Source organism: Mauremys mutica, chromosome 8, assembly GCF_020497125.1.
Source record: "Mauremys mutica isolate MM-2020 ecotype Southern chromosome 8, ASM2049712v1, whole genome shotgun sequence".
In the NCBI taxonomy this organism is placed as follows: Eukaryota; Metazoa; Chordata; order Testudines; family Geoemydidae; genus Mauremys; species Mauremys mutica.
The window spans coordinates 53080636-53094752 of NC_059079.1; the positions used below are offsets into that span (position 1 = coordinate 53080636).

At 44.4% G+C, this 14117-nt stretch overlaps 2 protein-coding genes across 3 annotated transcripts in view; one reads left to right on the top strand and one right to left on the bottom strand.

Moving 5' to 3' along the window:
* Positions 1–4088, bottom strand: part of ODR4 (odr-4 GPCR localization factor homolog) — a 40200-nt gene extending 36112 nt beyond the window's left edge. For both annotated transcript variants that reach the window (XM_045028144.1, XM_045028143.1), the window contains exons 1-2: positions 3662–4088; positions 2484–2608 (exon numbers count right to left, since the gene is read on the bottom strand). In XM_045028144.1, coding sequence (XP_044884079.1) covers positions 2484–2582 — 99 coding nt within the window. In that variant the 5' untranslated portion in view covers positions 2583–2608; positions 3662–4088. The remainder of the gene's footprint in view (positions 1–2483; positions 2609–3661) is intronic.
* A 211-nt stretch (positions 4089–4299) lies between these two features.
* TPR (translocated promoter region, nuclear basket protein) overlaps positions 4300–14117 on the top strand; it is an 80794-nt gene continuing 70976 nt past the window's right edge. Inside the window, exons 1-5 of the mRNA XM_045028014.1 lie at positions 4300–4488; positions 9408–9512; positions 10425–10498; positions 12011–12107; positions 12478–12581. Of these exons, the coding sequence (XP_044883949.1) occupies positions 4338–4488; positions 9408–9512; positions 10425–10498; positions 12011–12107; positions 12478–12581 (531 nt within the window). The 5' untranslated portion in view covers positions 4300–4337. The remainder of the gene's footprint in view (positions 4489–9407; positions 9513–10424; positions 10499–12010; positions 12108–12477; positions 12582–14117) is intronic.

The following is a 14117-nucleotide window of genomic DNA, read 5'->3' on the forward strand; positions in this document are numbered from 1 at the left end:
ACACATGAAGGACGGGGGCTGATGGAGCTCAGCCCCCTGTTGCGATGATGAAGATGTTACCAGCCGTTCTGTACCCTCTACTGGGAAACAGTAGCACTCATGGGCTGATGATGAGGACGGATACCAGTCCTTCTGCACTGTACCACCTGCCACAAGGCTGATGATGACAATGGATATCAGTCATATTGTACCATCAGCCACCAAGGAGGGGGGGCGAGGATGCTGCAGTTCACTGGCGCAGCATCGCGTCTACCAGCAGCATTCAGTACACATAGGGTGACATTTAAAAGAGTCAAGAGACAATTTTTTTCCCTTTTCCTTCTGGGGGTGGAGGGTGGGGGTACATTGACGAGCTATGCCCTGAACCAGCCCGGACAATGTGTTTGACCCTACAGGCATTGGGAGCTCAGCCAAGAATGCAAATGCTTTTCGGAGACTGCAGGAACTGTGGGATAGCTTGAGTCCTCAGTCCCCGCTCCCTCCCTCCATGAGCATCCATTTGATTCTTTGGCTTTCCGTTACACTTGTCATGCAGCAGTGTGCTGAGTCCCTGCTGTGGCCTCTGTCTGGAGATTTTTAAAAAATGCTTTGGAATTTTGTCTTCTGTAACGGAGCTCTGATAGAACAGATTTGTCTGCCCATACAGCGATCACATCCGTACGGTCCATGCTGGAGCTCTTTTTGGATTTGGGACTGCATCGCCACCCGTGCTGATCGGAGCTTCACGCTGGGCAAACAGGAAATTATATTCAAAAGTTCGCGTGGCTTTTCCTGTCTACCTGGCCACTGCATCCGAGTTCAGATTGCTGTCCAGAGCGATCACAGTGGTGCACTGTGGGATACCGCCCGGAGGCCAATACCGTCAATTTGTGGCCACACTAACCCTAATCCGATATGGTAATACCGATATTAGCGCTACTCCTCTTGTTGGGGAGGAGTACAGAAACCGGTTTAAAGAGCCCTTTATATCGATATAAAGGGCCTCTTAGTGTGGACGGGTGCGGCGTTAAATCGGTTTAGCGCTCCTAAAATCGGTTTAAACGCGTAGTGTAGACCAGGCCTGAGTTTCAATTTTGACCAGAGTGGGAAAGCCTCCAGAAATCAGCCTCTTATCTAGTAGTGAGTATTAGTAAAGGGAATAAATAGGTTTATGTTTATTTTCTTTGTAACTTGTCTTGGGCATTAGAGAATAATCAAATTGGGTAATTTTTGTGTAACTATGTTTTTGCCCAGGGGAACATCCTCTGTGTTTTGAATCTGTTGTCTGTGAGATCATCTTGTATGTTATCTCCCAGAGGGTTTTCTTTTACCTTTCTTTTCTTTAATTAAAAGCCTTTTGTAACAACCTGATTGATTTTTCCTTGTTTTTAGATCCAAGGGGATTGGATCTGGACTCACCAGGAATTGGTGGAGGAGTCTCTCAAGGCTACCCAGGGAGGGAAAGGTTTTGGGGGAGAAGACAGAGTTTCCCAAATGACTCAAACTATTTGGGTGGTGGCAGACAGACCGGATCTAAGCTGGTAATTCAGTTTAAGGGTTCACATGCAGGTCCCCACATCTGTACTCTAAAGTCCAGAGTGGGGAGCGAAACCTATGACAGTAACAATGAAAAAATAACATATTAGTAGTTTTGGGCAGGGCAAATGTGGCAGAAATTAAAATGGTAACATGTATTGCTATGTTAATTATTCACAAATATGTATATAAGCAGACACTTTTTAAAACAATCACTTTAAAAAGTCATTGTCAAATAACTCCAGTGTGTTCTAGGTCCCTCACAATATTAATGACAGGACACATTTTCAGTGGCAGTTGGAAGACTGGTAATATTTGCTCTCTGTCATTCTATTACAACTGGTTTCACATTAACAGCAAAACATGAATGAAAATAAAGGAACAGAAATGTGAGATAAAAAGACAAAATGTTGCTGCTATCACCTTCAGTCTCATTTCCACTTTATGGTTTAATACTGAAGATATAGTCTCACTTCAACACAAGCATGCAACTCCTACCAATATCCCAGAGTACTTGGAAACACAAGTTCGAAACACAGCAGAGTTAGCTGAGCCCTTCATATTTTTGGAGGTGCATAAATGTAGTTCCATGCCATTTACTGTATCTTTCAGACAGGATTTCAAAAAACAAGTCTCTAAGTGTTCCGCGGGTACCATGGCAGCTTTTATAAGAGTACGGTTTTGTCCTGATGTCCTTTGTCAAAATATCCCCTTCCTGTCTCATACAAGTTCAACATTAAGGTTACGGGTTTGATTCTACACCATTAAAGTCAATGAGAGCAGGATCAAGTCCATAGCTTGATATTGATGTGGGATGAAAAATTGCTCAAGTCACTAACACAGGTTCTTTACCCTAGCGGCTACATAAAGAAGTGTTATTACAAACCCTATATGAACATAATGTTAATCTGAGTTACACATCCACAACATAGAAGCCTATTCACTTTCATATAGATTTAAACACTTACCTGCCCTATCAACAGGCCAGTGACACAAGCCTTTGGTTTGGTACTGAAGTCTGAAAGATACTGTCTAACAGCTTCTTCCACAAAATAGCTTCTGCCCATTACTGCGAGCTTAGTCTAATTTCCATCTATAAAAAAAGAATATATTATTCTACCGCTTCAGGTACTTAATCTGAGGACATAAGGCATAGTATGGTAAGTGTACAGAAATAAAAAGTGTCGGAAAAACACCCTGAATGTGTTAGTATGACAGTGACCGTTAACAAAGTTACAATGAGCTTTATACCTGTAATTGCTTCACTGAAGATCTAAAAGTCTCTCTATGGCACAGGAAAGTGTATTCTTTTATTCTTAACATACTTGTATGAAAAAGAGGTATTTTAAATATGGTAACATATATGAAATTGACATATCAAATCAAATATCTTAATTTAAAATCTAGGAAAAAATCATTTACAAGTGATCTATGAAACAACCTCCAACTCTTACTGTTTTAGGAGTAGTTCACTTCCACTTGCTCACTCACACATTCACAATTCTCACATAGTCAGACCACTATTGCTAACTTATAATCAAAATAGCAGCAAACACCTGCAGCCTAGAAAAATGAAAGAACAGTCCTGCTCAGTTACATTCTACAATATTATTTCCCTTCTTCAGACATGACTTATTTTTTAAGTCACTGTGAAGTCTGTCAAACGAGCCAGTTTTACACCTTCCATTTGCAGCTTAAAAAAAAAATCCTCAAAGGCAAAATGTAGGATTTGGACATAGGGGAAGAACTCAGGGGATTCCCTCGCTTTCCCCGTCCCGCCATGCTCACGTACCTCAATCAATTTGACTCGCTCCTTCCAAAAGGCACTAACTAAAAAGTTCAGATCTACACTACAGAGCTGAGGGGCGACGTTCCAGCTCCCAAGGACTTCGAGTACCAGGTGCAAGCAGATGGGGGGGGGGGGGGACAACAGGCTCCACCTCTCTTGACTGAGCCACAGCGAGAGCCGCCAGCTAGTGCCACAGAGGGGAGACATTTCCCGCAATTCGCCCTCCCCCTCCCTCAGCTGGGTCAGACACCCACCGCCCTTCAGACACATTTTCCTCTGCCCCAGCCAGGTCAGATTCCTATGTCCAGGGGCCGGGCCAGCCTCCCCCTCCTCTCCCCACCGCCACAGCCGCCTCACCTGCTTACTGGGCAGCGGCACCAGCTTCTCCCACAGCTCCCCCCACGCCCAGCACAGATGGGTCCCACGCGTCACATCACCAGGCTGCGCCTCTGCTCCCGTCTCAACGCGGGAACTCTCGAAGCGTAGGTTGATGACGTGGCCGAATCACTGGGCCCACCCGGAGACAAACCCAATCGCGGGAGAATGGGCGCCGGGTATTACTGCCAAGCGGGGTCCGCCATCTTGTGTGTGGCGGACGTAGCAGCGCCACTTCCTTGCTGATCCAGCTGAGACTCCTCTTTGTGACGTCTGGCGAAGTGGGTATTCGCCCAGGAAAGCTCATGCGCCAATACAGCTGTTGGTCTGTAAGGTGCCACAGGCCCCTTTGTCGCTTTTTACAGCTCCAGGCTAACAGGCTGCCCCTCTGATCCTCTTTGTGAGTTCACCCGGTGTAATGAGACAGGCTGGGACGCAGTGCCTCACTCAACATGGCGGACAGGACGCTACCGCCGGAAGCTTTCGCACAGGAGTTCCGCTTCCGGTGGAGCTTGAACACTACGTTTCCCATGGCGCCCGCAGGAGGGCGGCTAATGCGCATGCTCTGTGCGAGCCGGGAGGTGAGGGCGCCGCGCGGTTTCCCTTCCCCGCGGGGCCGGAGGGCGGCAGAGAGAGGTTGGAGAGGCTCCCTCCCAAGATGGCTGCGGTGCTGCAGCAGGTCCTGGAGCGGGCCGAGCTGGCCAAGCTGCCCAAGCCGGTGCAGGGGAAGCTGGAGCGCTTCCTGGCCGATCAGCAGAGCGAGATCGATGGGCTCCGCGCCAGGCACGAGCGCTTTAAGGTGGACAGCGGTGAGTGGCGGGCGGGGGAGCAGGGCATGGGAGTGAGGGGGGGGGGCGTGGGAGTGAGGGGTGATCGCTATACGGTGCTGTCCCTGCTGGGCTGCTCCTGCTGCAGGGTCCGGACCTGAGTCTGCTGCCAGGCGGGTGGGCCGGGGCCCTCGTCGGTGTCACGGGCCGGGGCTAGGGCAGGCGGCCTTCCCGCGGCGCTGGGCGCATGATGCTGCCCCGCACCGAGGTTCACCACCACTGAGTACCGGAGGGACCGAGTCTCCAGTTGTGCCTGTTTGGCGGGAGGTGGGCTACAGTGGACACTGGATAATCGTCGTCACTGAGCCCGAGCCAGGAAGCCAAGGGACAGTGCCGGAGGCAATGCTGTGTGGCGGTCTCATGTTGCTGATATGGGCTTATAAAATATCCCCCACGGCCTTTACATCTGTATAACTGCAATGGCAGACTATTATGCATTTGTTCTGTGAGGCGGATTCCTTGAATTTTTACATTCTTGTTTTCCACTTAAGCTCTGGGTCGCAGTGTTTGTAAACCACAATAGGAGTCTGTTCTTAGTGTGACATTACAAGTTATTACTTTACATTAAAACTCTTAAAAATAATTTAAAGCCAAGGGGGAGTGTATGTCATACTGAGTGAGATTCTTTACCCGCTCCCCGAGTTAGCCAGATGCTTGAGGAAGAGCATCAGAGGTTTGTTTGATCTACACAGCAAAAAAGCACCTGCTGCAGTGTAGATCAATGTGGGAAAAATAGCCATGCAGATATTCCCATTTGGAGTCTGAGCCCTAGGGGGGAGAGGGTTTCAGAGCCTGAGCTCTAGTGGGGACATATACATAGCTATTTTTAATGCTGTAGTACAAACCTGGGTCTGTAGACCCAGGCTCTGAGACGCACTGCTGTGTTTTGTTTTCCTAGTTGTTTTTTGCAGTCTAGACATACTCTGAGTGGGCCCAATCTAGCAACACTTCCAATAAACTCAATGTTTGAGGCTTGAACCTTTCCAGATAATCTGCCAATGCTTGAAGCAAGGCTTTTAAAGGATGGATTGGAGATGATTCTCGTAACACTTTCGTTTCCTGAGGGCTGTAATACTAATCCAGGTTTGGGGCTATCTGGTGGTCCCATCTGGCATTAAAACTCTTAATATTTTAAGATTATATCATCATAGTCTCTATGTTCCCCAAGGGTCAGTCCTAGGACCAATCCTATTCAATTTATTCATAAATGATCTGGAGAAAGGGGTAAACAGTGAGGTGGCAAAGTTTGCAGATGATACTAAACTACTCAAGATAGTTAAGACCAAAGCAGATTGTGAAGAACTTCAAAAAGATCTCACAAAACTAAGTGATTGGGCAACAAAATGGCAAATGAAATTTAATGTGGATAAATGTAAAGTAATGCACATTGGAAAAAATAACCCCAACTATACATACAACATGATGGGGGCTAATTTAGCTACAACGAGTCAGGAAAAAGATCTTGGAGTTATCGTGGATAGTTCTCTGAAGATGTCCACGCAGTGTGCAGAGGCGGTCAAAAAAGCAAACAGGATGTTAGGAATCATTAAAAAGGGGATCGAGAATAAGACTGAGAATATATTATTGCCATTATATAAATCCATGGTACACCCACATCTCGAATACTGTGTACAGATGTGGTCTCCTCACCTCAAAAAAGATATTCTAGCACTAGAAAAGGTTCAGAAAAGAGCAACTAAAATGATTAGGGGTTTAGAGAGGGTCCCATATGAAGAAAGATTAAAGAGGCTAGGACTCTTCAGTTTGGAAAAGAGAAGACTAAGGGGGGACATGATAGAGGTATATAAAATCATGAGTGATGTTGAGAAAGTGGATAAGGAAAAGTTATTTACTTATTCCCATAATACAAGAACTAGGGGTCACCAAATGAAATTAATAGGCAGCAGGTTTAAAACAAATAAAAGGAAGTTCTTCTTCACGCAGCGCACAATCAACTTGTGGAACTCCTTACCTGAGGAGGTTGTGAAGGCTAGGACTATAACAATGTTTAAAAGGGGACTGGATAAATTCATGGTGGCTAAGTCCATAAATGGCTATTAGCCAGGATGGGTAAGAATGGTGTCCCTAGCCTCTGATTGTCAGAGGATGGAGATGGATGGCAGGAGAGAGATCACTTGATCATTGCCTGTTAGGTTCACTCCCTCAGGGGCACCTGGCATTGGCCACTGTCGGTAGACAGATACTGGGCTAGATGGACCTTTGGTCTGACCCGGTACGGCCTTTCTTATGTTCTTATGTTCTATCTTATTGCCCTGGGCCCACTCAGGAAGGCATCATATCTTAGTGGCTAGAACAGAGGACTGGGACCTGGATTTAATATCTGGTTCTGTGACTGGGTAACTTTGGGCAAGATACTTCCCTTCCCTGTGACTCAGTTTCCTTGTTTGTAAAATGACATTAATGATTCCGATCTTTGTAGAACAATTAGAAATCTGACAATGAAAAGTGCTGTCTAAGAGCCAAGTATTATTAGGGTATTGAAGTGGGGGGCAGGAGCATTGTTTAATAATTGAGCATAGGTGAAACAGTGGGTAGAATCAGGAGTTCATTTCTCAGCTCGGCCACAGATTTCCTCTGTAAACTTGCCCGTAAGCTCTCTATCCCTCAGTTTTGCAATCTTATAATAGGGATAATATTCCTGCCCTATAGTGGTATTTTTGAATATAAATCATTACTGGTTGAAAATGTTTTGTGATACTTTATTGGAAGACTATAGAAGTATTTATTATCATTTTTATAAACCATTTTACTCAAGTAAAACTTTTAATCTTCCAAGTGTTTATAGTGGAATTTATCAGTTTAAGTAGGCTAGTGGTTGTCTATAAACTTTGAGATTCTCATATACATGCTTGTGCTACATCATTATTTGAAACTGATGTAGTTTAGACTGAGAGAGGTTTATAGTACATATTAAGAAAAGAGCACTTATCTAAAAGTCCGCTAATCTTTCTTGCTGTTATTCCAAGAAAATAGTAGATCACCAGAAATATTATCTCAGTTATTTACAAAGCGTTCTGGAACACTACAGGTCTGTCTCATCTTACGCGGGGGTTCCGTTCCGCGGTTAACGCGTAAAGCGAAAACCACGTATAGTCAATATTACATTGAGTTGAATGGCAGGCAGAATCACCCGCACTACAGAAACAGTATTTAAATTGTTATTTTTCTCTTTTTTTTTTTTTGCCAACCGTGTAAGGCTGAAATCGCGCATGTTAAATGCGCGTAAGATGCGACAGACCTGTATAGAAAATCTGAAGTGTGACTTTTATTTCAGTTATAAAGCAATAACCTTTACATATCAGTGTTACTTCTGGTTGTGATATTTTCAAAGTCCATAGTGATGTACCCATACAAAAAGGTTCTTGACCAGAAATCATTGTTGTTAACAGTTTCCCAAGTTAAGATTGTAAGGGTGAATTTACACCCAGTTTTACCCTGATTTAATTATATTGGTTTAGAAATAAGCTATATTGGCATAAGCACTTCTATACCAGTATAACTGACCACACTAGGGAATTTCACTAATTTAGCTATATGTTGCTAAACTAATATAGTGAAATCAATCCAAAAACTGGAGTAGACCAGATTTTAGGGCAGTGGTCACCAACCTGTCCATCGATTGCGATCTCCAGACCACTAACAGTCCGGTGGTGCAGCAGGGCTCAGGCAGGCTGCCTGCCTGCCTGCCTGCCCTGGCCCCATGTCGCTCTTGGAAGCAGCTGGCTGCTAGCACGTCTCTATGGCCCCTGAGGGGAAGGGGATGGGGTGAGAAGGTGGCTCCGCATGCTACCCCGGCACCGTCCCCGCTGCTCCCATTGGCCGGGAAGCAGGAGCAGCACTTGTGGGCGTGGGCAGCGCACAGGGACCCTTCCCTTCCCCCCCCGCACCAGGGGCCACAGAGACGTACCAGCAGCCAGCCACTTCCAGGATCAGTGTGGTGAGCCTGTAGTAAGTGCCTCCTGGCCGGAGCCTGCACCCCCTCCTGCACCCCACCAGACTCCCTCTGAGAGCCTGAACCCCTCACCCTCTCCTGCACCTCAACATGTTGGTCCAACCTGGAGCCACTTCCTGCATCCAAACTCCCTCCCAGAGTTTGCAGCCCTTTCCCCTTCCTGCACCCTAGTCCCCTGCACCAGCGCGGAGCCCCCTCTTGCACCAAACTCTTCCAGAGCTTGCACCCCTCACTCCTGCACCCAAACTCCCTGCCCCCGGCTCAGCCAATGCACACCCCACTGATTTGTGACAATCCCTGAAAGATTTTTGAGCTATAAACCACAAATGACACTAATAAAAAGTAAAACCCATTAAATGTCCAGTGGATTCTATGAGATTAGGTGCAGTGTGACCATATGACCCCTGCACCCAAACTCCCTCCCAGAGGTTTCACCCCTCACTCCTGCATCCCAGTACCTTGCCCCTGGCTCGGCCCGGAGCCCCCTCCCACACTCTGAACCCCTTGGCCCCAGCTCAGAGTCTGCACTGCCTCCCGCACCCCAGCCTCATGAAAGTGAGTGAGGGTGGGGTAGAGCAAGTAACGGAGGGGGTGGGGATTGGAGTGAGTAGGGCAGGGCCTTGGGGAGGGATCGGGGTAGATCCTGTGTTGATCTTAAATTCAAAAAGTAATCTTGTGCATAAGAAGGTTGGAGACCACTGCTTTAGGGCAATGCACTTGGAGAAATGTAAAACAGATCTGACCATAGTAACAAAATTATTTAAACAGTGCTTAACAGTAGGTAGCAATATAGCACTTGGCTTAAAAAAATATTTTTTCTTTAGGATCTACTGAAAGAGCATTGTTTATAGTTGCATTTTCTGCTAGACATGGTTCTCTAATAAAAGCTGATTATGAAGTAGTGTTAATATAATGTGGTGTTCTGCAGAACAACAGTATTTTGAAGTGGAAAAGCGTCTGGCTCAAAGTCAAGAGAGACTTGTAAACGAGACACAGGAATGTCAGACTCTCCGTCAGGAGCTAAACAAACTTAGTAAGTATAACTACACATTAATTAGTAGATTGGAAAGTTGTTTTTGCTTATAATAATTAAATCTTTTGAACTTATTTTGAAAAGCTTAAAAATCTAAATAAGAAAGAAAAATCTGTCAACCAAACTTCTTTCATTTCATAGAGCAGGGGTAGGCAACCTATGGCACGCATGCCAAAGGCGGCACGCGAACTGATTTTCAGTGGCACTCACACTGCCCGGGTCCTGGCCACCGGTCTAGGGGGGCTCTGTATTTTAACTTAATTTTAAATGAAGCTTCTTAAACTTTTTAAAAACCTTATTAACTAAACTATTGTCGTATGTAAAGTAATATATTATAGATTTATAGAAAGAGACCTCCTAAAAGTGTTAAAATGTATTATTGGCACGCGAAACCTTAAATTAGAGTGAATAAATGAAGACTCGGCACAACACTTCTGAAAGGTTGCCGACCCCTGTCAAAGAAAGTAATTGATATTTTTGGTTCAAGTCCCTGCTTTCTACAGGCTTTCAGTCTGTTTTACTGGAGGAAACATCTTATTTATATTCTATTCAAGGAACTAAAGGTTACATTCTACAAACCGATTTGTGCACTGCACACATATGCCCATAAGGATCAGGCCTGAGACACTGATTTGTCAGTGGCTTCTCGGATACTCCTTCCTCTGAGTATTGTTTTCAGAAAGCAGATGAGTAGGGATAAAACTACTTTTGTTTTTAATCACAAGAGTACCAATTTGGTCAATGATTTGTATATTGGATTTTTAATTTGGGGGAAATTTTTCTCTTCTCAGTTTTGTATTATTCTAAAGCAGGAACATGAATTTTACCAAAACTGGATATAACTAATGCATGTGTTCTGTTAATACCAAAACGTTTCCTTAATTTTCCCTTCTTGTCCCTCTCCTCCCACAGATGAGCAGTTGAAATCATTGAATGAGAAAAACAAAGAACTTGAAGCGGCTCATGATCGCAATGCAGCCATACAGGTATAGGAATCACTGAGTATGCAAATGTAGCAACAGATAATTGAAACCCTTTAGAATTTAGGGTGCATGTTTTGTTTGGAGTCTTGACAATCAAAAGCTAGATATGATCCATTCTTCAGGTGGATAGCTTGGTGCAGATAATGCGTTGTGTATTCAGGAAAGTTGTGCTCTTCAAGTCCCAGTGCAAGCTCCAGGGCGGACACTCTTATTTCTGATTAAGAGTTACTTATTTTAGCATAGCTTAAATGTGTTCCCAAACAAATTAAATTAAACCTCAGAAGTCTTACTTTAACTGAAACAAAAGTTTCTGCACAGGGGTTTACAGCAGTTTAACAAAATAGGTTTCAAATTGATATTCTTGGGGCTGGTCCACACTAAGAAGCGGGGTCGAACTAGGGTACGCAAATTCAGCTACGTGAATAGCGTAGCTGAATTCGAAGTACCCTAGTTCGAACTACTCACCCGTCCAGACGCCGCGGAATCGAAGTCCGCGGCGCCAAGGTCGACTCCGCCACCGCAGTTTGCAGTGGTGGAGTGCCGGAGTCGACCGCGGCGCTTCCGGAGTTCGAACTATCGCGTCCAGATTAGACGCGATAGTTCGAACTCCGAGAAGTCGAACTCACCGCGTTGACACGGCTGGTAAGTGTAGACTAGCCCTTGGTTCAATCAGTGCAACTGTCTTGTGTAGACCAGCCCATGGTATTGATGGCTTTCTTTGCAATTTCTTTTTCCCCCCTCTGGTCCTTTGATTAGTCTGTGGCTAATAGCATGTAGTCTAATTTGTTCACCAAATAAAACCAATTCAGAGAACTAATGTTGTGACTGGAGAACCTTTTGTTGATACCGCAGTTCTGTTTCTAGGCTTTATCCTTAGGCACATTCAGAACAAGTTTTATTTGAGAGTTTGGAAACCCATTAGGACTCCAGCTGTCTCTATGCTTACTGGAGTCCAGAGGAAATCTATCTATCCTCCATCTGTGAGGAAATCTCTATAGCAGTTGAGTAGCAAAAGTAGGAGTAAAAAAACATCACTGTTCAATAAACAGTTCTCCTAGAGTGGCTGATACCTCTGTTCTTTTTTTTTTTTCTTGAACATGTACCCTTTTAGCGTACTCTCAAATTACATTTAAAGGTAAAGAAGGTGATATCCTGTACCATCTCAGACTGAGATTACATTTCATAAACTAATCCAGGGCATAGGATGAAACCTCCAAGAAAATTTAAGGGTGTTGCAAGAAGTTATGTTGATTCTTCCCTCTGTGTCAGAACTGAACAGATGCCCAGCACAGTAGTGGAAATCAAAGGCGGATACAAGATTCCAGTTTGTTTGTTTCAGTAACTGACTTGCTTGAGCAGTTCCTGTGTACTAATAGTAGGATTGCTTTCACACATACATTAAAAATGGTTAGGATGATAACCTCTGCTTACTATCATACATGGAAAATGCCGTAGTAAGTTTAAGAATGACCATGACTCTTAACATAAAACTGATTTATTTTTTTTTAATTGAAGAGTCAGCTTACTAGAGCAAAAGAAGAATTGGAAGGTGAAAAGAGAGATTTGGTTCGAACGAGTGAGAGACGCTCTCAAGAAATTGAACACTTAAATGGTATGACCAGTAAATACGCTAAAACCGTAACTGAGTTTACACCTGCTTTGTGAGTCAGACTTAAACCTAAACTCAATAATGGTTAATTATCCAAATTTGTGTGAGTAACTCCCATTAATAGATCAGTAAGGAACAGGAGTCAGATTGGTAGACGAAAGTGGTGGGGAAAAAGTGCAAGTCAGGGGAAAAGCCCAGCAGCATGCTAGGTGATATTTAATTGTGCGGAGACACATACTGGCAATTGCTAACAGCCTTCTCATAAACTGGTAGCCTTCATTTCTAAGGTACTAAATGTGATTTATTTACATTAATAACTGATACTGTTTTGAATGTTTGGCATCTTTACATGTTTGGCATCTGATTTTCCTAGAGGATGTTAAACGTCTAAATGAGAAACTTACGGAAGCAAACTCAGCAAAAGTGGAGCTACAATTAAAACTGGATGATCTTCAAACATCAGATGTCTCTGTGAAGGTAAGCAGAGTTTTACATGGGTTACCCTTGTCACTAGTGAGCATTCCAGTTACTTACATTGTAAAGACATCAATTATGTAGGTATCAGTAAGAAGATAACTACATGTGGTATAAAAATGGGTCTTCTTTCAAAGGACGCAGGCAAATATCTTTGTCATAACAAGAAAATGTCATTTATAACCTTCCAATAAGATTAAACTGTTGAATTGTTTTCTGTAATTCATGCAGACTGGTCTTACTCTAGGCTGCCAATATCCATGAAATCAACTTTCTAGACTTCATTCCTGGTTGTAGTGATAACGCTGTAGTGCAGGGGTCTCAAACACGTGGCCCGTGGAGTTATTAGCCACGGCCTGCCAAGGCCCCCCCACCCCCACCCCCGAGTTGTGGCCACCAAGCTCGCGTCCCCCCTCCTCTGCCTACCTCCAGGCACTTGCCACTGCCAAACAGCTGTTTGGCGGCACTTAGCGCTTTACAGGAGGGAGGGGGGAGGAGTAGGGAGCTGCACACTCAGAGTAGGAGGTGGCTAAAAGGGGGGGCTGGGGCGGGGATTTGGGGAAGGGGTTCGAATAGGGGCAGGGAGGGGGCGGAGTTGGGGTGGGGACTTTGGGGGCGGGGCCTCATGGGGTGGAGTGAGGGCAGGGACAGCGGGGAGGGAGTGTCATTGATGCGGCCTTTGGACCAATGTACTAGTCCTCATGTGGCCCTCCTGGTTATTTGAGTTTGAAATCCCTGCTCTAGTAGCTGATCCAACCTGTATTCATTTTCTCAAGGAAACAACAGTCCTACAGAATTCTAAATTAACTTCCAAAGGCAGTGCTAGGGAGTTTGACCTTGGTCATTTATCTTGCTAATATATATTCCTTGCTCATCCCATCGATAACTTTCTGAGCTTACTGTTAGAAGGTCCCTTATCTTTTATTTGTACCAGACTAGAGTCCTCATAACATACATCCAGTTTTTTTATTTCATGTGAAACTGGAACACTCAGTTAAATAGTGAGCCATGTCAAAATATTATCTGTTGGCATTTCACATTGCTTCTCTTTAGTAGTTCAAAGTCATGTTAATTTACACTTGTGCAGCACTACATTGGCATCTGTATCAGTTCCTTTCCAGGAGATTTGTAGGGCAGCCATATGGAGTTTCCTAGATATTTCTGGAAATTGTTATTCTTTGTATATCCCTAGCTAACACACTATAGCTTTTTGTTCCATTCTAGTTGTTGGAACACTTACAGAGGTTTGAATATGCTACTACTTGCAAGTAAATGGGCTTGGTCTTTTAGCTCAGACAGTAGTGCTTCTAAGTCAAGAGGTCCCTGGTTCAGTCCCCAGGGACCTGTTACACATGGATTCAGCCAAATGGCATGCATCTGTATTTGGCTTACTGAAGTTATGAAACCTGAGTGTATTCCTCACTCTTCCTCAGGATCATTTTGTCCTTGAGTGTTTCTGTTTGAGGCAAGTAGCCTTCATATAGTCAAACAAGTAAGCAAACTATTGTTTTGTTACAATTATAGTATTGGCACACCGAC